General features: G+C 38.6%; 1 protein-coding gene across 3 annotated transcripts; it reads left to right on the forward strand.

Annotated features, from left to right (window-relative positions):
* The first annotated feature begins 45 nt into the window (after positions 1-45).
* Positions 46-27,874, forward strand: TRMT11 (tRNA methyltransferase 11 homolog). 3 transcript variants are annotated; one of them, XR_007375119.1, is made up of 13 exons: positions 46-177; positions 1,928-1,993; positions 2,666-2,739; positions 3,900-3,981; positions 4,073-4,165; positions 5,708-5,842; positions 6,515-6,671; positions 10,437-10,517; positions 12,450-12,614; positions 13,774-13,846; positions 14,553-14,704; positions 18,932-19,052; positions 25,792-25,959. XR_007375119.1 is itself a non-coding variant. In XM_048936098.1 (13 exons), exons 1-13 carry the CDS (start codon positions 103-105, stop codon positions 25,921-25,923), a joined length of 1,386 nt encoding a protein of 461 aa, XP_048792055.1. In that variant the 5' UTR covers positions 46-102; the 3' UTR covers positions 25,924-27,874. The 3 variants fall into 3 exon arrangements, 2 of the variants coding, with proteins under 2 accessions (XP_048792055.1, XP_048792056.1); XM_048936098.1 differs by having other exon boundaries at positions 14,553-14,684; positions 25,792-27,874; XM_048936099.1 differs by lacking the exon at positions 14,553-14,704 and having other exon boundaries at positions 25,792-27,874.

The following is a 27,874-nucleotide window of genomic DNA, read 5'->3' on the forward strand; positions in this document are numbered from 1 at the left end:
TGGAGCCGAGCGGTCTCCTCCCGCCGGCCCCCGCCTTCCTCCCGCTCCTCGCTAGGCCCGCCCGGCGGCGCATGCGGCGCGGGAGGCGGGGGATGGCCGGAGATGGCGGCGGCGGGCGCGGCGCTGCGGCGGTACCTGCTGCTGCTGGCGCAGGAGCACCTCGAGTTTCGCCTGCCGGTGAGGGGAGCGGGCGGGGGGCGGCCTCCGAGGGGAGGGGGCGGCGGGACTCCGCGCGCGGGGCTCCCCCGGCCGCACTCGGGGACGGCCCGGCCTGGCGGCGGCAAGACCGCTCCTGGGCTGCCCCGGGCGGCTCGGGGCGGGGCGGGGCGGGCGTCCCCGGGCCGTGCCTCCGCGTCGCTCCCCGCGCGTTGCCGCAAGCGACGCTTTCGCTCCGGGCCTGTCTCCGTTTGCTCCGGCGTCTCTGCGGCTTCGGCTTCTTCCTTGCCCTCCAGTCTTCCCTGGTTTGAAGGCAAGGCTTTTCTGGGACGGGACGCCGGAGCCAGCCGGTTCTGTGGAGCATGTAGGGGTGGGACGGGCTGGCGGCACAGCGCTCCAGGCTGCGGATAAGGAATTGAGGCTCGGAGGAAAGAGCTGCCTTACGGAGGTGTTGTTGAGGTCCTGTGCTGGTGCTTTGGTCGCGTGGGGAGCCTGGCTGTCCGAAAACCGAGCACGCTGAGACCAGTGCAGGCTGGGCAGGCAGAGCTGTGACCGTCTGTGCCGTGCCTCTGTGCGGGATGGAAGGCCAGCTTTGCTGCTGGGCTGGTGGTGCTGGACCTCGGCAGCTGCAGGCTCCTGTCCGAGCCCATGTTTGTTATCAAACTACCAGCCCGTCATTAAGTTACGTGTTCGACATTTCTCAGTGAAAATTCTCAGTCTGTAAGAAGCTGCACTCTGTTCTCAGAGGATTGCTCTCTGCCTCTCTCTCTTTGCAAAGGCAGAGAGAGATCCTAAGATCCTGAGAAGCTGGCGCCTCCCACTTCGCTGTGTGCCGGCAGTGCCCACCTGCTGCTTCCCTAGGGGCACATCTGGACATCTGGCCCTACATCAGTGTCTTTACTTCTGTTACACTCTGTTGTACTTCTGGTCACATTCAGAGGCTGCAGCTTGTCATTTGGAGTAAACAGGCTCCATGAGGAATATCCCCAGTGTTTAACTCCCGTTTCAGTTTAAAATGCCTTTTTGTAAGTATTTTTTACAGTTACTGATCGCCTGTTACTTGGAGATTTGCTGTTTCCCTTGTTCAGCTTGCAGTCTGATTTAATGTTCTCTGGACAAGGCACCCCTAAAGGAAACTGTGAGATACCTGTAAAACTGTGAGATGTGTAAAGCAGAGGAGTAACAGAGAAGGAATTAACACTTGGTGATGGCCTCAAGCACAGTTCTTAGTGCATCATCCCTTTTTTTGTGCGATGATTAGAGAAGTATTTTAAGAATAGATAGCTTAGAGCAATGTCATAACAGGAATATTGTTGCGAGGGCTAGGAGTGAGCAGTACAAATGTCAGTGAAGGATGAATAGAGGGAAGGAAATCAACTGGATTTCATTATTCAGATTTTGCCTAACTTGATCTTACTGTATTGTACAATCTGCAACTTCTTATGATCTGTTTATAACTCCTTCATTTGCAACTGAGTTCTGAGAAAGATGATCAACTACTTCTACAGCAGAAGAGTCTGATGCTTCCTGCTCATCCATCTGTGCTGACTACAAGCAGAATGTAGTTGTAAACCTCTGCCCTAGCTGCTAAGAGTTTTTCATTGGTGGTTCTCATAATAAATGCTGTTCTTTCTTCTTTGGCTAATTCTAAAATTCCATTTATATTCCATATAGAGGTCACAATTTGCATTAGAATAAGGTCTCCTTTTAAAAAATAAATAAATAAATTAGTAAATACTCCTAGAGCCTGACCTTTCTATTTTCTCTTTAGGAAATAGCATCTTTGCTCTCACTTTGTGGTGGACAGTTTAGCAGTCAGCAGGAAGTCCGTGTAAATGTAAGTGAGCATCAGATATTTTCTTAAAGTGTACGTATAGCATACAAATATGCTGTCTGTGGTATTTTTATTGGAAGAGGGTGACTGAATACATTCTGAAGTTTGTTAGGAAAATAAGATACCTTCCAAAAATGAATAATTTTCAATTGCAGTTAAGATTTTTAATTCAGAAAAAGCTGCACAAAGTGCACATTGGGATGTCTTCATTTAACTATATAAGAAGAAATTGTGCCATCTACTGGGAGGCTTGTTTCTTTTCGGAATAACTGAAAAGGGGAAAAGTTCCGTAGCCATGTGAATTTAATGTTTACCTCTGGTCCAGTGAGACAGTGTATCCAAAGCAATGAAGCCAGGAGATACATATTTCTAATTTCAAGGCTTAGTCAGCAAACGTTACTTAGATTTTAGCTGTGTGTAACTAAGTATTCTAATTCTTTAGAATCTGAATAACCTAGACAAAGATTATGTACAGTTTTCCTTAAAATTAAATGTTTTATCCTCATATTCTCTGTACAGTTTACGTTTTCTGTCTTTTCTCCTTTTTTCTTTCTTTTCTTCTTGTTTTTGTTTAGCACACCTTTTCTGTTTTGATAGTGCAGAATTGTTTGATGGTGTAATTCCTGTAACATCCTCCATCTAGGTGTCTTCATTTCTCCCATCTTTTCATTTCAGTCTCCGTTTTGGATTCTCAATATTCCTTCAGAAGAGATGGCAAGGGGGCTGATGAAACGGACAGTATGTGCAAAGTAAGCAGTGAAAAATCTTGAAAATGATGATGTAGACTGTGAAAATTTGTATCGGTGTATGGTGGTAACTATTGATTTTGTATGGAGAAATCTTCCCTATGAGGAAAGGCTGAGTGATCCGGGTCTGTTCAGCGTTGAGAAAAGAAGGCTGAGAGGGGATCTTATTAATGTTTATAAATATTTTAAGTGTGGAAGTCAAAGAAACATTGCCAACCTCTTTTCAGTGGTCTGTGGGGACAGGACAAGGGGAAACAGCCATAAACTGGAGCACAGGAAGTTCCACACCAGTACGTGAAGGAATTTCTGCACAGTGAGTGTGACAGAGCTCTGGAACAGGCTGCCCAGGGAGGTTGTGGATTCTCCTTCTCTGGAAATATTCAGGACCTGCCGGGACACCTACCTGTGCAGCCTGTTGTAAGGGGCCTGCTTTGTGGGGGAGCTGGACTTGATCTCTAGAGGTCGCTTCCAACCCCTACAATTCTGTGATTGTGTGATGATAATGAACAGTCACTGCTTACCTCTAGAAAACTGGACTGATTATGTAGCATGCTTGTTCTCTTTACTTAATGTATGATCAGCATCATGTCTTGAAACACAGATCTTCACTGCAGAGCCAGTGCTCATCTCATACTGCTGCTGATTTCTTAGTTGACTTGAATACTGTTTAGTTAGTGGCTTAATTTAAAATATAAATGGAATTAAAGATGAGAACAGTGATAGATAAAAATTGAAAATCAAATTTAGAAGGGAGTGGTATGATACATATTTCTTGTGTCATTTTCCTACAGCTTGTATGTGAGCCTTTAGCCCAGCTCCTCCTACATAACTCCAGAGGAAAGGAGTATACCAGAGATTGGTTGTTTCTGCTGCTTTTGGCTATTTTTGAGGGATCTGAATAACACATTTTCCCATGAGTCGTGAGAGATGACTCAGAAACAGGACAAGAAAGTCCATGCATACAAAATGGTCCTTTGTGACAGTATGTTTCCAGTGGGTAGAACAAAACTTAAGCATACTCTGAGACGTAGGTAACATCCTTTATTATCCCATGAAGTATAAGTACGCTGGCCAAGAAGGACTGGTGGGAAGGCATAAGTGTCTCTAAGACAACTTACAGCCTCCCCATCTTGCTGCACTCTAAAAATATTGGTATTTTTCAGGTCTATATTTGAGCTGTGGGGTCACGGCAGATCTGCAGGGGAACTCTATGCCTCCTTGAAGAGCTACCCAGTGGACAAGATGGTATGCATGTAAAGAATTTGGAAACCATGTTTCTTTCATTACAGTGATTAATGCTGCAGCTGTACTAATGACAGTCTTTGCCTTTTTTCAGCTTCCTTATCTCCAGCCAGACTCGACATACAAAATACATATTCATACATTTAATAAGACACTGACCCAAGCACAGAAGATAAAAAAAATAGATGTAAGTAGATGTTTGAGATCTTCAACCTTTATTTTAATCTGCTGATGTTGTTCTTATGCCATGTTATCAGTGTTGTCTAAGATATATTGAAGTTTAGATTTTCTGAAGAAAATCTTAAATTTTCTTTTAAAGCAGTTAACAGCTTGTGTCTCATCAACTCTAAATGAGATCTTTGTGTCTGACTTAATACTCCCATGAAATTCCTGACCTTGTGATTTTTTTTTTTTATTTTTTTATTTTTTTTCCTAAACAGGCCATGTTGATTTCACAGATGCTGATTTCACAAATGCAGAAATGTAGATGTGTGGCCCAGAACTCTAAGATTTATGTGGTAGAGCTAGGTGATAGTTTTAAGAAAATCCTTTACTTGATCTCAGTATTAGACTTCTATTGTTGTAGAATGTGATACAAGCCAGTTCCATGACTTTAGTTGCAAGCTCTGGATTGTTTGCCACAGTTTTCTGTTCTGCCCAATGAATGAATCTCCAACCCCCCTGCCACATGCAGGGCCACCAACCTCCACATTTAATGCCAGACCAGGCTGCCCAGGGCTCCATCCAATCTGGCCTTGAACGCTTCCAGGGATGGGGCATCCACAACCTCTCTGGGCAGCCTGTTCCAGCACCTCACCACTCTCTCTGTAAAGAACTTCCCTCTGATATCCAACCTAAATCTTCTCTCCCTCAACTTAAAACCATTTTCCTTTGTCCTGTAGTTATCAGTGCATTCAAAGAGTTGACTTTCCTCCTGTTTGTAGACTCTCTTTAGGTACTGGAAGGCTACAATGAGGTCATGCTGCAACCTTCTTTTCTCCGGGCTGAACAAGCCCAGCTCCCTCAGCCTGTCTTCATAGAGGAGGTGTTCCAGCCCTCTGATCATTCTTGTGACTCTCCTCTGGACCCTCTCCAGCAGCTCCCTGTCTTTCTTGTACTGGGGGCTCCAGACCTGGACGCAGTACTCCAGATGGGGCTTCATAAGGGCAGAGTAGAGGCACCTCCCTGTCCCTGCTGGCCACCCCTCTTCTGATGGAGCCCAGGTTATCGTTGGCCTTCTGAGCTGCAAGAGCACACTGCTGGCTCATACTAAATTTTTCATCCACCAGTACCCCCAGGTCCTTCTCTGCAGGGCTGCTCTCAATTTCAATTGGTATAGTTGCACATCATTGAAATTTTATCTTACTGTCTGTCAGAAGTATTGTTTTCATAACTTGCAAATTGCATATTTAGCGTGCACAGTTCTTTTCCTCTAAAGTTGTGCCTTCTTCAATTAATAACAAATCTCATGCTTCTAATTTTTATTCCTCAGTCATTTGAGCCATCTGTGTTCACAAAAAAAGGCATTTTAGAAATCAAGGGAATGCCAGAATGTACTTTTAGTAATAACCTGTTATTTCTCACAGACAGAATTGCAGAGTGTCTTTTGGTTCGGTGGCTGTTGCTGTGTTTTTTCTTGTTGGCTTGTGGTTGGGTTGTTTGTGTTTGGTTTTTTTTTGTAGGGTACATATTTCAAAAATTTGACTCTTTTTCTTTCTTTATCATCTAGGCTCTTGAATTTCTGCCATTCAATGGAAAGGTAAATCTAAAGAATCCGGAACACATCTTCTGGATTTTGGAAGATTATGGAACGGACCCTAACAATGTCCCAGAAGAACCCTGTGATCTGTATTTTGGTAGATGGGTGCGTAAGTACAATTACTTCTGTTTTAGGACTTCTCTGTTCAGCAAAGTGTCTTTCAATTTGAAATGGAGAAGTTGTATTGAGCCTTAATGGAAGAAGATTTGTATTGGAAGAGCTTTTGAACATGTTCTGTTCCAGACTGCTTTGGTAATCTTCAATGTATTTTGGAAGAGTGATGGAAAAAATGATAGTCTTTGGGCTTTGTTTTTCCAGTGAATTCTTATCTGTTAATGCTATCCTCAATTTAGATTTTGAGTATAACAGAAAAGCCAGTGGAAATGGAACTTTATTCAACATTTGGCTATGTTCAACACTTGTTAACATGTCTTTCTTATTACTTGGGAATTCTTTTAACTCTGAATTGCCAGGAATTGTTATTTTGATATCTAGAATAGTAGCAAAGTTGCTCTATTTCTTATTTCTATAAGAAGAAATTTCACTCTAAGCTGATTACATGCTTTTGATCTCTATCTTGAAGTATGTATCAGTTATTGCATCAAGATTTCTATTACTTGGAAAGAAATCATTCATACTTGCAGAAGGCAGGAAGCAGACCGATGTGTTATAAAATGAGGAGTTCACCATTTGTTGCATAGTGTTACTTAAGCAAATCTATTAGTCTTCATATCTCTTGTATCTGAGAACTGACAGTGATTTCAATTCTTTCAACAGATTGCAGATGGCCAAAGAGAACTTATTGAGTCCTACAGTGTAAAAAAGAGACACTTTATTGGAAATACAAGCATGGATGCCTGTCTGTCATTCATCATGGCAAACCATGGGAGAGTAAAACCCAATGATATTGTATATGATCCATTTGTTGGAACAGGTATGTTTGCTTATTTTTCTACTGGAAGAAAAAAACTGAGGGTTTGTGTTAGTGCTTGCACTGCACTTATACTTCATACAGCAACCTCAAGTGCCTGACTGAGATTTGAGATCATACCTACAGCAAAATGATTGTTGTAAAATGAATCTTGAGAGGGATTTAGGGAGAAGGAGGCCAACTTCAGAAGATTTAAACAGACTTCTCAGATATACTATCTTAATTAGGGTGTTTCTTTTTTGTTTCTTTCTGAACGTAACGTGATTTAAACTCCAGTTCATTGTATTGTGGACTGCTTAAAATCCAAAGAACTGAACCTTGCCTTCAGCCATTTTCAAAATGTTATGTGGAGCAGCATTTTTGGAGGCGTCTATTTAGAGAAGTCTTGGGGACGCTTCTGAGCATGTAACACTGTAACACCATGGAGTGGTCATTGGGTCATAGCCCTCAGTAGCGATCGATTCCTCGTGTTCTCCCCAACTGAGAATTTTCCTGGTTAAACCAGCAGGGGGAGCTTTTATTCCACACAATAAAGTGCCTGGTGTAGCAGTGCCTCTCATCTAAGGGAAACTGCTATTTTGTAATTGAAATGGAAGATCAGTGGTACTAGATTGTGAGCTGCAAACAAGAAAAATGCTTACATTAGTGAGAGAATGAAGAGAGCTCAGAGCACAAATCATTACAAAGAGTTAGGAAGTGTAAAGGCAACAATACAGCATCGCTAGTAGGGCAAATTCTTATCTGCATATGGCTGTACCACAGAAAATACATCCAGAATGCTGTATTTTCAGAAACATAAGACTTTTGTAAAGTATGTTTTTGTCTTTAATATTTGTGTTTGTATATTACTTGATTTTTTTGCATGCATTATTATTTCTTATGAAACTTACTCATCTTCCTTCTGCTCGTGTATAGGTTTTAGTCTTTGAAAGGTTGAGAAAATTCCTCTTGTTCCCCCCTGAGCAGTTTGTTTCTCTTTGTTGTCAGTTTTGTTTCTTTATTCACTAAACCAACATCACAAAAAAAAAAATCTTAGAGCATTCATTCTCTTGAAAGTGAAAACATAGTAACAAAAAAGGGTAAAGTTATGAGAAAAAAATCACATAGAAATGGTGAAGCTATAAAAATTAAAGATAAGTGTTAAGACTTAAATGATTCAGTCCAAAAATAGAACATACATGACATTCTCTGTGAATTGCCCAATTATTTGAATTACAAATTTTAAGTTCTCATTGCACTAGGCACTTGTAATGTATCACCTTGTGATTAATGTACATAGGAACACTGGAGATGTTAGGTAATGCTATATTTGTTGGCAAGCTTTATTTATGACCAAACAGTGGCTTTTCCTTTGCACCTACTCTTGGTGAGTAAGACTCAGGAATTGCAGTAGTCTCTTCTGGCCTTTAGAGGATTATCACTGGAATATAGGGAGATATTTGTGAGTGATGCAGTGAATGTGAGCTGATGGGTTTGGAAGGAACATATCTTCAGGACTTGAGCAGTGCTTTGAAAAACATATAATTCAGATTTCTTTCATGGTGCAACTTCAACACCTACCGTGATTTTTTTCCCAGTTTTTTAATGCTGAAAAGATAAATATTATGGAATATTACCAGCCTTGCAAAATGGTGCTTGACTGTTGGAAGCAAACTGCTTTTGCTGAATGAACCAAATCATAGATCTTCCAAATTAGTGTAATAGTGGACAAATTCCATTTGTCTGTGGAAGATAAAGTGCTTAGAATTGTGCTGCTTTTATTCCTTTTTTCTTTTTTTCCCCTTAGTGAAGCAGAATTGAAATGATAGATTTCCAGAATGTAAGTTCCATAAACTTTTCAGATACATTTTTTTCTCAGTGTTGGGTAAAATGAAACCTCAAGGAAAAGACAGTCTTTTTATCTGAATACTTTATATTGTCCTCCTAGACAGTTGTTGTTAACTCACTTAGCTTATTGCTTGTACCTTTGGAAGATGTTTGTCCCTTGTTTTCCTTTGCCAATTCATGATGCTGTATATTTGCAAGAGATTGCAAGAATTGCCAGTTTGACATTGTGGGGGACAGTGATATGCCCTTCATCTGTGCTCAGAAGGTAGGAAAAATAGACACTGTGATGGAAGGCCTGTTGCCATTGTCATTCTCTTAATAGTCATCACTGGATGCAATAATTTTCTGTTTAATCCTTTATATACATCTATCTAATGTAGGGTAGGTCAAAGGGCAGACCATATAGACCATTTAAATACCTGTACACCTTCTTTGTAAACACAATTTAGCTAGTACTGGCTGTGATCTAAAAGCTGTAAGTTCATACTTTCCTTTTTTTTTTTTTTTTTTTCCTTTTTTTTTTTGCCTGTGATTAAAAATACTCTTAGATGGGCGAAGTACTTTCTTCTTACTTTTTTTGTAGGACTGGGTGGTATGCCCTACTTGGGGTCAGGGATAGCTAAATTTGTCTTGACCCCCTGGAGGTACTGCCCATCTGTTCTGAGCGATTACAGCCGAGGGGAATGGGTGACTCTTATGGGGTGAGTAACCTTGCTTTTCCCTGATCCATTTCACAAGAAAAAGCAGATTTTTATTTTTTTTTTTTTTTGTCCCTCGCCTTCAGTTTTGGTAGAGTTTATGAACATACAATATTTTCTAGAATTTTCTAGTGCCCCAGGATGGGACCTTCAACCTGCACATACAATATGTGTTCAAGATTTGTCTGTGCTGAGCAATTGGCATGGGGCAGTGTAGCTGCCTGAGATGCTCCTTTTCAGGTTGCCAGTGATGCAACTTTTCAGGTTGCCAGTGGTATCATCCACACAGGCAGTTTGTGTGTTTCTGGTGCCGGTGGCCTCTTGTTTTGCAGAAGTTTTCCCCCTCGTTTTAGTGGAACTGTTTCTACCTATAAGCAGTTGGCATCAGTAAGGTGGATTTTCACAGCTGGGTTCTTGGTTACTGTTCAGTTTTAAACTGTCATGTTAGCTCTATACTTCCTGATTAACAACAACACAAGCCTTTGCTAATCTTCTGCCATCCTTCCCTTTTTCATTTGGAAGCTGTTAAAAAAACCAGCTTTTTTTAATTAGAAATGCAGATCCCAATAGTGGTGGTAAACTAAATTAGATTCATCATTAGATAAGTAAGCTAGTAAATGTATTTTTTTTCTGTATGCTGCTATTTACTCAATGTATCTGCATATAATTCTCAATTAGTAAAAGAATTAAGAAAACTTTTTTGACACTGACATTTACAGCAGAGATAATTACATTTATGAGGTTCCTGACCATTGCTACCTCATGAAGAATGGCCACATACACAACAAGTTTAATTTTTGGCATGATGAAGGAGACTGACTTTAAGATTAGACACTGTTTGGTAACATTTTCTCCGTTATTTGTTAGAAGTACTTGTAGAATAGGAATAATAATTTTGATTCCTGAATGATCAAAGGGTCTCACTGCTTTGAAATACAGAGAACTACAAACTCCTGAGAAAAGTCTCCAGTGATGAGTGGCGTAGCAAGATGAGGAAGATCAGTGATAACAGACAAGGAACTTGGTGTTATTTTCTGTGATTGTGGTTGTGCAGTGATTCTAAGTGGATTGTAGCTTTAATTCTTTTTATTTCTTTATTTCTTTCATTATTTTATTACTATTCATTGGGTTTGAGTCTAGTGTACTACTTGTTCAGGCTCCTAAAATTCCCTTGGAAAAAATCGTAACACAGATAACATTAATGACAGTAATTGATAATTTTCCCCTTTTCTCCCATTCACAGGTGGCCTCCTTATCTCCTCAGCACACTTTGGAGCGTACGTCTGTGGTACTGATATAGATTACAACACAATCCATGGATTAGGTGCGTTACATGTTTCTAAGCCATTGAAATGTTACTCCTTGAAATTTATAAATACTGATGTTGGTAGATAATTTAAAATCAGTGTTCATCTTCACAGGATCATAGAATGATAGAATCATCAAGCTTGGAAAAGACCTCCAAGATCATCAGTCCAACCATCCACTTACTACTGATATTTCCCCAATGAACCACGTCCCTTAGTATAGCATCTAATATTTCTTGAACACTTTCCGGGATGGTGACTCAGTCACCTCACTGGGCAGTCCATTCTAGCACCTAACCACTCTCAGAGAAGAAATTTTTTGATAGGATCATAGAATCCTTAGAGATGGAAGGGACCTCTAAAGTCATCCTGTCCAACTCCCTGTGATGAACAGGGACATGTGCAGGTAGACCAGGTTGCCCAGGGCCTGACCTGGCCTTGCCTTGAAATTCGCTAGGAATGAGGCATCAACCATTTCTCTGAGCAGTCCATTCCAGTGCCTCACCACCCTCACTTGTAAAAGACATTTTCCTTCTATCCAGCCTAAATCTATCCTCTTTAAGCTTGAAGCCATTTCCCCTTGTCCTGTCACCACAGACTCTGCTAAAGAGTCTGTCCCCTTCTTTCTCACAGCCTCCCTTTAAATACTGAAAGGCAGCTGTTGGGTCTCCCCAAAACCTTCTCTTCTCCAGGCTGAGAAGCCCCAGCTCTCTCAGCCTGTCCTTGCAGGAGAGGTGTTCCATCTCTTGGATCATTTTTGTGGTCCTCTGGATGCACTCCAACAGATCTGTGTCTCTCCTGTACTGAGGATTCCACATCTGGATGCAGTACTCCAGGTGAGGCCTCACCAGAGCAGAGTAGAGGAGCAGGATCACCTCCCTCAAACCTGCTGGCCACACTTGTTTTGATGCAGCCCAGGATGTGGTTGGCTTTGTGGGCTGCAAGGGCACATTGCTGGCTCTTGTTCAGCTTCCTCTCCATAAGTACCCTCAGATCTTTTCAGCAGGGCTGCACTCAATCCTTTCATCTTCCACCTTGTATTGATAGTGTGAGTTGCAACAACCCAGGTGCAAGACTTTGCAATTGGAAGGTTTGAGCCTCATTTCATTTTTTGAAAATTCATTTTTTGTCTTAGTTTTCTGCCCCCTTCATCCTTACTTTATAGGAACATCTGATTGAAAAACACAAAACCATACTTCCTATCAGGAAACTTTAAATCAAGGTTTTAATTTTAGATTATTTCAGACTGGAATCATCAGTTTTCCTGAACAGATCAGAAATGTCTCATTCAGAAGCAATTATAAATACATATTAAGTTACATTCCACATCAGTCCTCTGCTATATATAACCATGATTTATAGTACTATTGTCTTTTATGGACCTAGATGCATTTTCCTGACTGGAGGATGCCATAAGATTTGGCTTAAAAGTGAGAGTTTTGACTGTTGGTTCCCCAGATGAAGCATTTGGTCATGCTTGTTTTTACTGACCATTTTATGTGTGTCCTAGCTAAGCTATCCTGATAATTTTTAAACAGGAAATATTTAATAAAAGGAATAATGAAAATCAAAAGAGAGTTCAAAGTAGTAATGACAACCACTGTGTGCTTTCTTATTGCTCATAACCAAACCCAGCAAGTCTAGTCCCATTTTTATTACTCTGAAAAAGTTCAGTGGAAATTGTTGGGTTTACTATGTAGGATGGATAGCGATGTTCCAAAATTAACATCTTTAAAAGTTAACTATTTCTCGTGTATTTTCATTGTGCCTTTTTACTTAGGAAGTTTAACCCAGATAGTTGTGATGGTGAGTAGAGTAAGGTAGAAGGTTTGTTAGGTTTTTTAGTTTCTTAATTCCTTTCCTCTAGAAATAAATAGTAGGCAATATGAAAGGCTATCCGATGAAATAGTTCATTGTTGAGAATGTGTGTTCTTTCTTCTCTCTCTAAGGCAAGGCAAGCAGGAAAAACCAGAAATGGAGAGGGCCAGATGAAAATATCAGAGCTAATCTCCGACAGTATGGTTTAGAGAAATACTACCTCGATGCACTGGTTTCTGATTCTTCAAGACCAATATGGCGAAAGGGAGCGTTGTTTGATGCAATCATTACAGACCGTAAGTTTGTTAATGCTTTTATTGCCTGATGACAGTGACTGAAATACTGTTGCCTAGATCATAGAATCAGAGAAGTTGGAAGGGACCCATGTGGATCAGATGTGTTGTTCTGTACTGATTTTACATCTTGACAAGTATTCATGTCTGCAGTTTCCATCTTGCAGAAGATGACCATTGAGGATCTGCATTGTGTCATCTCTGCATTTATTTTAAGGATAGCCATAAATGTGTAACAAAGCTGGAGATAATGCTCTCTTCCATGAAGAGAATGTTATGATTGACAGTAAAAACCAGTATGGCTGAAGGTCATCCTTTGAAGAAGTGTCATTCAGTGAAAGCATAACTTTACTGGTGTACGGAAGCTTCCTGCCATAATGGTCCACATTGCTGTTAGCACTCAGTCTGCAACATGTGAGTCTGCTGTGCAGCTCTGATGGACTTCTATAGACATGTTTTAAGTGTGTCTTGGAACACTTCCAAAGAGAGATTTAAATGCATATGTAGTACACTTATGTACTAGAAACAGTAGGGATTTGTAAAGATCCTCCACTCTTTTAGAGGCTTGTGCATTTAACACCATTTGTCACACCTGAGTGAAGTAGAGGCTAAGGGGATAAATAGAAGAGCTTGATACAGTGATTTCTGATGTCTGGTAACTGTTCATAACCTGACACATTCATATTAATTGGGAAAGGAGAATTACCATTTGCATATTGTGTTAGCAAGAAATTCCTATATATACAATTTCATTTTACATTGTATATATTTTATTCATATAATTTCATTAGCTAGGCTTGATAGCAGAGGTGTTTGTCAAACAAAAGATGATGGGATTATTTGCCATGCATTGGAAATGTAGGGAATATATATATATTTAATTAACAGGATGGAAAAGCATTCTCCTCTGTATTGTAGCTAATGTTGAGTGTGCTAGAAACCTCTTACAGCTGAAGGATTTCTTTGAAGCAGTTTTAAAGTAATTCTTTACACTTTGAAGAAATTGCGCTTATGCACTTTCTCTGTAAAAGTTTGAGGGTTTTCCTAAACTTTGTGTAAGCCACAGACTATGCACTGTTATATATGTATAACATGACTGTATATTGTTATTTGGGCAAAGATTGAATTTCTTACCTCCACATTATCTGTTTGCTTTTAACAGCACCATATGGTATCAGAGAAGCTACTCGCAGAACAGGCTCACAAAAGGAATCAGTTAAATCATCTGAGAGAAGGTAAATAAGCTGTCTTCTCTGTCATAGAATATCAGAGTCTTAATAGGAAGCCAGTCACAGTTTCAGAATCTTTATTTTTTCTTGGTTGTCTGTCAGCTCTGTAACAAATCTTAATAACTGAAGAAGAACCTTTTTGTTCTGTTTGCAATATGTCTAATACATCTGTAATCTTCTTGGTTTTGTTCTACCTCCTTCTAACTTGCACACGTCCAGATTTTACATCCTGTATCTCACCTCAGCAAACCACTATTACCTTGCATTTCCTATCCTCTAAAAGTTCTCTTCAATCCCTGCAAGCTGCAGAATCAATTTAAAATGCAATGCCTCTATATTAACTCAACCATACCTCTTGGTTTTCCACTGCTCCTTTTCTCTTCGCAGATTACATGTGGCTTCTGCACATGCATAGCCTTCCTTGTCTTCTGCCTTTAGCTCTAAATTGCCCTTAGGAAAGATGCTGTGCCAAAGCAGCTTTTTCCAATGCACATGTGATTCTTTAATTTTTCAGCAGTAGGTGATAGTCTAACATCCCAGTATGGGAATTTGGCAAATCTCATAGTAGAAGCTGCACATTGGAATTGGCCTAGGGTACTTTTTGCAAATTTCAAATACTGCTTTTTTTTTTTTTTTTTTTTTTTTTTTTTTTAATTCAGAAATATGATTTTTACTTGTGCTTTTATGCTTACACTTGCAATTTTTTGTTTAGCACAGAAAATCACATCATCATATCATCCAGCTATCATCTGAGTGACATCTTTTTTGACCTATTGAAGTTTGCAGCAGAATATCTGGTGATGGGAGGAAGATTAGTTTACTGGCTGCCGATATACAGGCCTGAGTATGTATGCTTGATTTCTGGTATGTACTCTATCAGAGTAGATGGTGAATCCTGGCCATGAATATTTGGGTATAGTACAGCTGAAACCTCCTTAGTGCTAGCACTGAAAAGTATTGCTCATACTTCACATGGTTAAAACTTTGTACGAGGAAAACCAGATTTTGAAATAAGTTTTTGAGTGGAGAGAATTCCTGCCTGCAGTTGAAAAGAAAAAGCCATCACATCTCCTTGTAAATGCATGTCCAAAGGATTGAGGTTTAAGTTTAGATAATGAGACTTTAGGGCAGATAGATTCCTAAGATAGTAGTAGAAAGGCTCTTATTAATATATATTTCTATTAGAGTAGTTGATGGAGGTGCATGACAGAGTCCTGTAGGAGAACATTCTTGGCTGTTTGCAGTTTGGCACTACTAACTTAGCTTTCTTCTCAGAAATCAAAAGTCAGTTGACAAGAGATGGCAGTAAGAGGCAAGAAGTGTAGGGAAACAGCACTGCTAAGGACAAGAGAGGCCAGCAGAGACTGCAAGATGCTGTCTGCTTAATAGTGCAGCCTGGGATGATGACTAAGTTTAAGAGAAGCAATGTCTATTTGCATAGCTTATAGTTTGTCTCCTAAATAAGTTTTGTTGTTATTTTTTTTTCCTCAAAACTGTTTTATAGTAAAGGGCAGAGTCACTGTGTGGTAGCTGTTTGTGAGTATCTCCCAAATACAGATGTGCTCTGAAGATAGCTTCTACAATGTCCTGTATTTTTATGTACAGGCAAGCTATCCTGATAAATGAATTAACTGCAGTCCCTGATTTCACCATGCACAAACCTTGTGACCTAGGTGCAGTTATCCTGCATACAGTTATCACATGCTCTTTTTGAAAATTTGGAAGTCAAAAGGAGCCAGTTTGTTACATCAGATGTCTGCACACTCCTCAGTAACAAAACAGTTAGTAGATTATATGTGGGTTGTTGTTATTTTAAGTGATAAAATTGGTATTTTAGGCTTTTTGCATACTTTTTTTTCACACTGAGTCACAGAATTTCAGGGGTTGGAAGGGACCTCTAGATTCCAACCTACTACTAAGGCAGGTCATAAAAGGTAGGCATCCAGATGAGTCTTGTATATCTCTGGAGAAAAAGAGCCTGCAACTTCCCTGGGCAGCCTGTTCCAGTGCTCCGTCATGCTGACATAAAGAAGTTCTTTTACATGTTTGTAGGGAACTTCCTGTGTTCCAGTGTTTGTCTGTTGCTCCTTGATCTGTTGTTGCTCCTTGTTATATTGGTGCACGCCAGGGAGAATAGCCCCATTGACTTGACTCCTCCACTTCAGATACTTATAAACAGTTACAAAATCCCCTCTCAGCTTTCTCCTCTCCAGACTGAAGAGTCCCAGGTCTCTCGACCTTTCCTCATGATGGGAGATGTTCCAGGCCCTTCATGTTAGACTGTTCTCAGGCAAAACAAGGAGTACTGTTAACAGTATTGTAAATTACTGTTCAAAATGTCTGTCTGTACATGCTTAACCCTTGCAGAACTCACTAGTACACAGGGGCTTAGTTTTCCATGTCAATAAACTCTGTTTCTAATTACTGTATTTGTTATGTTTGTCAAGATAACTGAGTTTTTTGTCAACTCATTGAACATTAGTGAAAGCACTCTTCCTCTGCATGTTTAGCTGTTGGTAACTATCAGCTACGCATTCTCATTCTACTTTTGTTGCTGCTTTTGGGAGGTCAGCTCTCAAACTCTAATTGGATTGCCTCTTAAAAAGTAAATTTGTACGTAGTATTATTAATTTATGCACTGAAGTTTGAAATATCTAACTCACTTTATTAGCATTGAATATTTCTATGGTCTCTTTATTTTTCGGCTATGAGGATGAACATGAGAGAAGATTTTATGCATGTAGAGAAAAAATAAGAGATTGTCTACTGATATGTTGTGCTATCAAATATGCCCAGGCAACAGGCTTCTGCTTTATTTGAGATCCTTGTGTATTACCTTAAGTTAAAAACAAAACTAGGCTAAAATTAATGTCTGTTAAAAGCACTGCTACTGTATTTCTCAGATAATGTTCTGAATTTTACCTGAGATTGCAAAAAGATATATAAATATATATGTGACTTATTGCTAACAGACAGGGATTTTTAGGAAGGTGATATGATCTCTCATTCTGCAAGATAGCATCTCACACCAAAGTTTACTTTCTTTCTGACACTGAAATCATTGTTGAGTCTGAATTCCTTCAATTCCTTTGCAGTCAGGCTTTTATATGCTTAAAAAGAGAGACTTCAGGGACGTTGTGGCAGAGTGCCTACTTTACTAAGAATGAGAGGCTGCTTGATGTACTACATGCATCAAAAGTCTTTGGGAGTAAAAACAAAGCATTTGAGAATTCATTTGGTTCTCCCTTGTCAAAGGCATGTTCTTTCTTCACTTAGCAGAAGTTGTGACTTGAGTTCAGACACCAGAAGGAACTGAAAGGCTGTTTTGTCAATCTAGAAGTTTTGGAGATGTAAATAAATAAAAAACAAATACTACTGCAAGTCTGTAATATTGTTTTACTTGTTTGATGGCTTACTGTTATCTTTAGATTAATAAATATCAAGGCTTCACTCAGTATCCAGAGAGATTCTTTTTTGGGTTCTTTGCTTTTGAAGTTGCAAGGCTACTAACACTTCAGAAGTAGTATTTTTATTCTCTAAAGTGAAAACTTTGTGGCAGGATTTTGATGACTTTTTTTTTTTTTTTTTTTTTCCTGCAAATACTGTATGAGCAACTGAGCCTTTGAAATTAGTGTTAATTAGTAGTGAAACCAGAGGTTATATGAAACTTATCCTACCAAATCCTGGGTGAGCATAGTGAAAACTCATTTGAAAAAACAAGTTTCATTTCTTCTTCCAGCTACTGTTAGTGAACTCATAACTATGGCTTAGAAAATTTGCATCACCACCCTGTCTTGTTAATAGGTCTGGATTAGTGGAATTTGATTTTTTGTACTGCTTATGTTCTTCAGCCTGGTCTCCTGAATGGTTGTGTGTCTAAACTGCTTTGCAGGTCCATCGTTTGGTGACATGCCTACTCTCCCAGGCCATACATACAGGACATACATAAAGTTATTTTCAGTTGTATTGGATTTGACTCCCCTTTCTCCTAGAACATTAAATCTACTTTTTGAAGTGCAGAAAATCCACATCTTTACAGGAAAAATGAAAAGTTCCTCCATTGTATCTTTGAAGTTCCCATGATTGTGTGAAAATTATTCAGTTCTTTTTTTTGGTTTTTGATGCCTGGCTTCTGTTGAATCCCAACCACAGGCAAATCATGAGAGCAGGCATTTTATGTGAAATCAGTCACTGACAATACTGCATATGAAGCCTAAATGAGTGATTTATATTGCAATATGTAGAAACAATATCTGATCTCATTTATCTTGTGAGCTCACAAGATACTTTACTTTTAAGTTAATATTTTACTATTTCATACTTCACTATTAAGTTAAATTTTAAATTCCTCCTTCAGCATTTGGAAAAACAGAAATAGGGAAATTTCCTATTTCCAAGGGAAAATAGTATGGTTCTGAGATGCAAGGCATTTTAAACATGGTAACTACTTGATTTTGTAGGAAGGTCTTAATTGCAAGCCGTGTTACAGGCATCTGATGTTAAAAGGCGATTTATTTTTTCTGTTTAGAAAAATCTTCTGTCATTTGTCAAAATAATTGCTGTGTGATAAATTTGCAACACCAACTTCTGAACTCAGGAATGCTATTTTCTAAGAGCTGCTTTAGTATGATTTGGAATTTGAGTACAGTGGTCTCCTTGTAGGCAGCTAGTGTTATGTCTTGCTGCAGCTTAATATATGTTGGCTGTGTATCTTTTATTTTTCTTTTCTTGTAAATCAATCAGCTTCTGATTGGAGAAGTTATTACTCCTGATTGGCTGAGATGTTTTCCACTTGAAATGATAGAGGCATGCATGCATGCATTAACATAGCATAAATAGATGAAGAAAATGTGGGTGGGACCCTTTACAGTAATATTTTCACTTATTCTATATGTTTAATGTGGAAAAAAAAGGATTGCAATATATGATGGATAAATTCAGCAACAATACCTGAACTTCAGGGTCACTTAATAGAAAGTTGTCATGCACTTTTAATTGTAATCTGTTTTGTGACAAATCTGTGTGAATTTTGTTTCAGATGCAAGTGTTTCAGTTCATGAGCTTACAACTCTGAATGTTTATTTCTTCCAGATATACAGAACAGATCATTCCCCGCCACCCATGCCTGAAACTTATTAGCAACTGTGAACAGATGCTTTCCAGCCACACATCAAGGCGCCTGATAACCATGGAGAAGGTGAAGGAATTCAAGGTAAGCTTGAATTCTTGATTATATTGTGTAAAATGGTAGCTGCTGCACTCATGAAAGGTTTGTACAGTGCAGTATTTGATCTTCATGCAGTTCTCTCACACTTGAGTCATTTATGATGACGGAAGTAAAATTGCCACACATTTCTTCAAAGTAAATTGGGTAGTGATTTAATGGAGTGTTCTGGTTTTGCTGTTTTGCTTTTTCTCCTCATCTGATCAACTTTTAGTCCTCAGCAAATCCCTTTAACTGTGTGAAAGTGATCTTTGAAACAGTGCTCGCTTATGGAAATTGCATACGCTTTCTTGGAAAACGGAACCATGGAGATGCTGAGATGCCTAAATGCCCATTTTCTGAAATGTAATTTGGTGCCTAAGAAAATTTTAAATTCCAAATACTTTGTGGATCTGATGGTACAAGAAAACCATATTCAACTGTTAATTCCTTTTTAGTGTGCTACTTTCGATCTTTAAATCCGTGAGAGACTAGGAGGAATATAGCTTTTGGAAGTAATGATGTTCCTATGACATGAGTACAATGGAGGAAAGAGTTTTTGTTTAAATTTACTCTGGGGGAGGACAAACCAAGTTCCTTTCTGGAGGCATCAAGACTGTGCCACACATATAGGATAAGTTATTTTCACACACAGCATTCAAGTTCTGTTGTTGCTGCTTCTCTCACCTAATACTGTTAAAAAGATGCTACAGCAAGGGGGAGCAAATTGTTAATGAAAACACATGCAAAAGGTGAGCATTCCTTTTCTGTTATTTAAAATGATAGGAGATGCAGATGGATTGCTGTGTTTGCATGGTGCTTGCACTAATAACAGCAGGATTTCAGTACTGCATTTTTAATGCTAATGATGATTGAAATTTTCAAGCAACAACTGACTTTTTTGTAAAACACTGTATGTGTGATTCAGAGCTCAAGTTGCCAACTTTGTCAGCAGCAAACCACAAGAGTAAATTACCCAACCTTTTTGACATGTACGTCTTGGGATGTCTGTGGAGGTATTCTGCAGAAGTTTTACTACATGGCAGCAGGTATGTGGCTGCCAGTGCTGTAGGGTAAGATGTGCTGATTTAAAAAATATGTTCGCCCTTCTGCGAATAGACTGTCATTATTTGTTATTCTTGTTTTGTGCATCACGTATTCTTCAGTATGTGCTTTGACACGTTCTCGCCTGGAAACACTTAGCTTTGAGCACCTGATACTACTTGGCAGACTTACCACCTAGATAAAACTGCAGTGCTTTTCTGTGGACTCCAGATGTCTTTTATGTAGCTTAAAGATACTAAGGCTCAGGCACTGTTTCTTATAATGTAGAACTTGTATAAACAAGGGAGTACGTATTGGCTCTTTCGCAAGTGTCTGCTTGTGTAAGGATCTTGATGTTTGGTATCTACCTTCCAAAGATCTCCACACTCCGTTTTCCCTTACCTGACACGCTTCGTATTCCCATGGCCCTCCAGAACGTGTGTGTTTGTCTTTACATCTCAAAAAGCCCTTTGAGTTGGATACTTCTGACTCACCAGATATGATCATAAAATCCATGATTTGGAGCTTTGGCTCCAAGTTTTTCTGAATTTTTATGTATATGCAAGCATTTACATCTCCAGAAAGTTACCATTTTCTTTAGTAACTGATTCGTAACAGGAACTCATACATTTAGTTCAGCTTAGTCTAATGCTCACAACTAAGATTTTATAAATTATGTAGTGTTGTTATGCAGTCCTTCAGTTTCCTCAGTGTTTGTCCAATGTTTGTCACCAAAAGTGACTTGCAAATTTCAAAGCAAATTCAATTCCATTATTAACACTCTTAACTGAAATAAAATTTAACATCACTGAACTATGGAAAGAGGTATTTTTGAGAGTAAAGACACAGCTTCCATTTTCCAAGACTGAAAGCAGTCATGTAAGAACTGAAATACAGTGATAATGTAAGGCTGAGAAGCAGTTGGTTGAGTAGGTGAGCAATGCAATGTCTTTTGACTGTATTGAGTAGTCCAGTCTTCTGCTTTAGGCCAGAGGGTTTTAACCAGATCTTTCAGACTGAATTAAGTGAAAATGTCTTCTACTGTGCTGGTTTATTTTTCAAGAACCTTTTTAATGCAAGTCTGGAAGATCTCAGTCTGTGCTAACAAATAGTTATTTATATTAGTTTCAGTCTCTGTTAGGTAGGTTAATCAGTAGCAAAGTTGGAGTATAACAGCTTTCAGCATTAATACCACAAGGGTTCTTTGGGATGTGTATCTAGTGATGAGCCGTCTCAGTAACAGCATTCAACTAGGATGTTCCCTTTCTTTACAACAGTGGTCTAGCTTTTTCTTGTGCATGTCCCCATAACGCTTGTTTCAACCATTGCAGAATTCCTTGAACTTGTTTCATTCCTTATTTGGCTATCTTAAAGAAATAGACTAGTTATTTGGTTGATAAAAGCTACCTAGCTTTAAAGTTTCTCATTAGGGACTCTCAAAAAAAAAAAAAAAAAAAAAAAAAAAAAAAAAAGCAAAACAAACAAGCAAAAACCTGAAGGAGAGCTCTACAATTAGTGTGGGTTAAGACAGTCACCTAGAAATTTTAGGGAGAGATGATACAGAAAACTTAATTGAAGGATGAACTCTGAGTGTAAGACTGCCCATGGAGAGGCTCTGGAGCATTGGGTTTACAAATTCACAGTGCTGACTGGGTCCAATGTTTCCATATCATTTAGTCACTCTGGAGTTTTTACTGGTGTAGGATTTTTCCTACTGCATTTAGCAGTGTTTGTTCCTGGATGTGACCCTGTTGTCCCTGATCTGGAAAGTGCTTATTTGTTGTTTATAGCTGTATAACATTAGTACAGGTGGTTTCTATAGCTACTGTTCAGCACCAGATGTACAGTGGCAGGAAGCTGTGATAAGGCTAAGAAGATCTATTAAACAAGAACTGCATGTGGGTAATTACTCTAAGGCTGCACTGAGGCATGCCAGATTCATAAAAACTTGTAAACTTACACATAATATCTACTGAGACTTAAAGGAAAACAAAAATTTCTTGTTATCTTTAAGGTCCTTCCTCTTTCTTCCATCACTTCCATTATTTATCAGAGACACAACACCTTTTTAGTGTTGTCTTTGGAGCAACTAAGTGGTAAGCTGAAAACTCAAATTAGGTAAAAGCAGTCTGGTAGCATCCACTTTGACAAGATCTTTGTTGGCTTTCAGTTGTCACAGAATTCATCATAAAATATTTCAGAACAGAAGTTTCATGCTGTTTACAATTAGTCTGCTGTTTTGAGAACTTAAATTATTCAAAGTGAGAGCCAAGGATGATCTTAAAAAAAAAAAAAAAAAAAAAAAAAAAAAAAAGACTAGTGGTTAATCAACATTTTTAGTTCTGACTTCTGTAAAGGGAGAAAGTCTTCATCTTCAGGGTAGGACCAGGTACACTGGGAGAGGAGTTGCTTGTTGCCAACTAGGCTGATCATTGCCGATCAGTCTTGGCACACAGCCTAAGGAAGTGTTTTCTCCGGAAGTCTCAGTATTTTGTGCCAAAGAATCAACTATAAACTTTATGCCTTGAAAACTACATACATTTGTTTCAAAGGGAATCGAAAACTAGTCAGCCCTAGATGCAGGTTTATAAGTATCACTCCTGATTCTTCCAGTGAGTCATGTTAAGAGGAGGAGAAGGACTGCCTAGATGAAAACAATGGTTCAATTGCATGCTCTGAATTCAAACACGTATGTTAACTGGACTGGACAGTTAATGCACGTGAGGGAAAGCCTGGTCAGTAACTGAAACAGTTCCTATGATTTGATCCATTCATTACTGTTTCCTATGGTCCACGATCCCAAAGTTGTCTTCTCTTACCGCAAAACATTCCTGTGAGGAATTTGGAGTGTGTGTTCTGCCTGTTAATGCTACTCAAAATGGAGGTCAACTGGCTTCCTCACTGAAACGAGCTGGTGCTTGATGCCTAGGCAAATTCCAAACCAAATAGTCAGTTGTTTCATGAAGGTGATTTTTTGGCATGGTCTCATCCCTGTAAAGTTAAATGCAGTCTATTCCTAGTGCTCAGGTAGTACCCATTCAGATCCCTTTATAGAATTTGTTCAAGAATCATTTGTCTCTAAAATTGAAGAATTTCTTTTATTTGATCAGTTCTCATATTCCTTGTAAAACTATTTTGATTAGTACATGTCAATAATGAGTGTCATCTCCAGATAAATTTAGTGTTTCTTATTTTCTTTTCCTTTTTTAAGAAGCCATTCCTAATCGGTTCTTTAAAGCCATTCACAGTTTTAATGGACAGTCGTGTCTGCATAGGGAAGAGGTAGAGAATAGTAATTCTTAAGCTGGAATTATGATAGTGTGGGCCAGGAGTTTTCTTTGTAAGTTATCCCAGGAAATCAGTGCCTGACTGCAGATCTCTCATCTATCAATGATCTGCATAGCTTTTGATGAGGCCTGGATTTACCAGAAAGATTCTTCTGTGGTGCGAAGTGCCAGACTTGTCCATCTGATGAATAGAGATGCTTTTCTTACAGTTCTGTTTAACTTGAAGTTTCTTCCCTTTCATACCATATCCCTCTTTGCCCTTACCAGCTTGAGTTAGTGGGAGGTAGTTCTGTTCTTCCTTCCTCCCTTCAATTCTGGTCAGCATTTTGTTACTTAAGGAATCCAGATGAATGGTGTACAGATGTGTGACCTCTTAGAGGTTATAGGGATTAATTTTTATGTTTAAATACTTTTGACACCTATATCATTATCCTTCAGGGTCAGATATCTCATCCATTTCTCAATACAAGTGAATTAAGTAAAATCATCATTAAAACACTTCCCAGAGGTATAAGAATACATTACCTGCTTAGGTCAGAGAAAGATTTACTGACCTGCAAATTCAATGGAAGAACAAGTGTACTTTTCCTCAGAGTGGTACAGCATAAGAGAGCTGGAGGAGTGGGCAGACTGTGAAGGGACTGCAGTCCTCCTTGTTCCCTGTCTCTCAATAATATATAGATATATTTCCCATGGACATGTTAAAAGACTTTGTCTCACAGGTGACAGAAAACAATTAGTACTGAGCCTACAGTGGGCTTACTGAGATCATTTTCTCATGCTATTTTCTTGCATCACAATATTTAAAAAGAACAGACAGGTTGTTCATGGTGTATGTGCTTTATGTGTTAGGTATGCACATGGCACTTGATTTTCAGCAAGTTAATATAGGCCTGTGGTGTGCTATGGGTATCTGCTAGCATAGCACAGCTGCTTCATAGGAATTACTCAGTGTGTCCAGAAGAGGGCACTTGCACATGCACACAAACGTCTTGCTGTGTTGCAAAATCTTTGTCTTGCTCCTTTGGAATGTGTGTTAGGACATACAGAGCGAGACGTGGTGTTGATCTCGCTAGATGAAAGTCTAAAAGAGCTACAAAATAGCTGAAGGGGGGTGGGGAGGGGCGGTTGATGTCCACTGGAAGTTAGTTAATCTAGCATTGTAATAGCTGGGTAATATACAAAAATACTGAATTAAACCTAATTCCATGTTTCTACCACTTGTGCTAAAGCATACCAGAGTAATTTTAATTTTAAATATGAGTGAATAACCCCGCACTGTATATTAAAATAATGAACTGATTTATATGTTATTGCACTGCTTGAAAATTTTATGTAAGCTGCAAAGAAGCATTAGAAAGAAACATTTAATAGAAGTTTAGTTCTGTTGTGTGCTTGTTTTTATCTTCTCTTTGCACAGTTCACTTGTACTTGTGAGGCTGTTCAGCTCAGTCCCATCCTGCCACTGTGAGAAACTGTAAACCATGAATGTTAAACTGTTTTTAAATTTGACATCAGCTTTTAGCTCTCAGATAAAAAGGTTGATTTATTATTTGTTAGAGTACTGTTAATTCAAATTGGTAAGTATCTGAATTGTACAAAGCCACAGCACGTGATGAACTAAACTATATAATCGCTCATATAATGGGTCAGTTTTCTAAACTGTTTTATAGGCTGATGTCAAATAGATTTTATGTGCAGGGCTTCATTATATCAGCTTTATTTTTCAGAAGCACGTGAATAGTGCACACAAATAAAATCCTCTGATAGTATTCAGTATCTGTGGGAACTCCTTTTAATCTTTTGTGTTCCTCTTCTGTTTGTATCTGCTTCCCACAGAATGAGTGACTGAATTCTTCAGGTTATATTTTTTTCTGAAAACTAATATTTGTATTTTCCTTTGTAAAAGTCTGCATGACATAGTACCTGTGCTCTCATTTCAACATGCAAGGGTTGAATTGTGGTGATAACTGCTGAGATATTTCCAGTGATTCAGCACAGTTCAAGCTTCTAATGTATGTTATTGACAGCTTGCATCAGATTGGTGTACAGAGTAGAAATTTGAATAATTACATTTAAAACAAACAAAAACAAACCTATACAGCAAAACAAAAAAATTTGCTTACAGTTTGTATTTGATCAGTGTTGAATGAGAATCCACTGCGTATATATTCTCATTTCTGTTAAAATGTCAAGGACTTTGTTGTAGGCTCTATGTGCTCTTGTTAATTCCAAAGAAAACTTCAGCAGTGTATTTTTGGAATTCTTTAACAATTTAAATGTTTCCCATTAAAATGTAGAAAATAATACTTTATTCTTGCTTGTAATAATCTGAAAAATTCTGGAGGAAAAACAGTGGCAGTGCATGTTGAACTTAATATCATAAAAATTAATGCTTACATTTTGATACCATACAGGATCAAGACCAGAATTCTTACTTGTTGGATGGTCAGTACATGCCATACAAGGGACACAATTCTTTCCGTGAGAAGTATTTCAGTGGTGTGACAAAAAGAATTGCCAAGGAAGAAAAAGACAACCAGAAGTAAAATATAATATAAACACATTAAAAAATGAGGAAGGAATGAAGATTCTGTTTCTTTGTAAAGACATCTGGATACGAACGTTCATTTGGATGCTTCAGAAAAATAAATACTGCTTTTAATTTTAAAGCAAGATGGAGCCCACATCACAGGTTGAGAGCAGTTCTTTTTAATTACCTTTGTTTATAGCAGATTTTATTGTACAATGTTTCTGAGTTTTATTTAATTTATATTTGTGCTTTCAAGTCCTAATGATGATTGACTAAAACCATTATTATTGTTCTTTCACCATTAACATTTACAAAAAGTAGTAGTGTTATTTGGCTTCTTAAACTGTGAACATCTGGCCGTTTTAGAAACACGTGGTGGTGATCAAGGATTGCTTAATTATGAAGATCAGTTTCATTTGCTTTGGGTTTTTTTCCTGTTGTTCCTTTTTTGTTGTTGTTTTGTTTTGTTTTCCTAAGTGGTATACAGTAAAACAGAGAAGTTTGTCATGAGATTTTATTTTTAATTGTTGTTTGCAATAACTGCTCAGACGGCTCCGGCTGAGGACTGTAGTGTTTAAAACAAGCAAACAAAAAAGCACTAACACAAAGAAACAAATGCGTGTATACACACATGCACGCGTCTCTGTGACCTGACAAACACTGGAGAGCCTGTTAAACCCTGTGAAGTTTGTCCACATCTGAAGCTCATCTGTGCTTTGGATTTGCTCTTGCATTCCTAAACCTTGACTCTTGGTCAAGCCAACTGTCTGCAATTTTTGGTTCAGAAATTGATAGTTAAAGCAGTAACAACAACAGCATAAAATCAGTAATGGTTCCCTAATGGTATTAAGCCTAATCAAATCTTTGAAATTGAAGCTGTATTTGTCAAAGGGAAAACTTTGCTGAATCCACACCGTGTCCATCATGAAAATACCTCATTTGAAAACCACTAAGCCCATTAATTCAGGATGTTAATGGCTCTTTTCGTTTTGGTGGTCAAATATTCTTCAAGAGGGCGTTGGTGAACGGATCTGCTTGCTCCAACTAGAGAAAGCCTTGCTTCTTAATTTGCTGCAAGCTACTGACTGTGGTCATTTTACAGTCTTTGTAGGTAATAATCTAGAGCCTCTCCAAAATCCCAGTCATACCTAGGCAGGTAGGAATCGTTGTGCATTTGGTTGAGTTCATTAACTGGATTTGCTCTTCTGTGTGTTGTGGTCCTCAGCTGCAGCAGGGAGAGCTCAAATATTCAGTGACAACTTTGTCTGACCTTCTGGATCTAATCTGTGGTGGTGTAGGTAGTTCTGAAATAGTGATTTATTTTCTCTGTTTACATTATAAATCACTTTGTTTTGAGACTCTTAATGTCAGCCGTATAATAGTTGTTCTGGGCTAAACTTGGAGGGAGATGAAAGCTCAGAAAATTTTCAAAAGCAGAACTTGAATTGATCACTTTCAAATATTACATCAAGAAATTACTGCTTCTGAAAAGCTGTCTTCATGCAACTTCTGACTTCAATTTTAGTATTACAATTTGACATTCAGTCTTTATTACTTTACAAATTAAAATTACTTTCTGTTCTTCATAGGCAAGGAATTTTTGTAGATGGATTTATTATGCACTTATAACTTCATTTTCTTAAAAGTTACTCTACATAGACATGATATAAATGGTTATACAAGATGTAAGGTAGTGGCAAATCTGGCTCTGTCTATTTAAAGAGAATGATTTAGTTTATTTCTCCTCTTCTTGGTCCAACTTTCAGTCCATTCAGCAGCGGTGGTATGGCCGCTGTTTAGCAGTTCATACATAACAGCTCTATGATTACAGAAGAATACCATTTTGAACAGAAACTGTAAGTGTATTTGGGGTACTACATCAACGTACACTAATCAAAAAGTTTGGAATTGAAATCAGATGTTCAAGCTCTGCTGATCCCCAAAATTAAAGCTATCATTTGGAAATA

This window comes from Lagopus muta, chromosome 2 (genome assembly GCF_023343835.1).
Source record: "Lagopus muta isolate bLagMut1 chromosome 2, bLagMut1 primary, whole genome shotgun sequence".
In the NCBI taxonomy this organism is placed as follows: Eukaryota; Metazoa; Chordata; class Aves; order Galliformes; family Phasianidae; genus Lagopus; species Lagopus muta.

Bases quoted from the DNA above. Each gene is read 5' to 3' on its own strand.
- TRMT11 (XM_048936098.1), top strand. From the start codon at position 103: ATGGCGGCGGCGGGCGCGGCGCTGCGGCGGTACCTGCTGCTGCTGGCG. The intron at 178-1,927 runs GTGAGGGGAGCG...TTTTCTCTTTAG, and splicing joins ACCTCGAGTTTCGCCTGCCG to GAAATAGCATCTTTGCTCTC. The intron at 10,518-12,449 runs GTGCGTTACATG...TCTCTCTCTAAG, and splicing joins CAACACAATCCATGGATTAG to GCAAGGCAAGCAGGAAAAAC.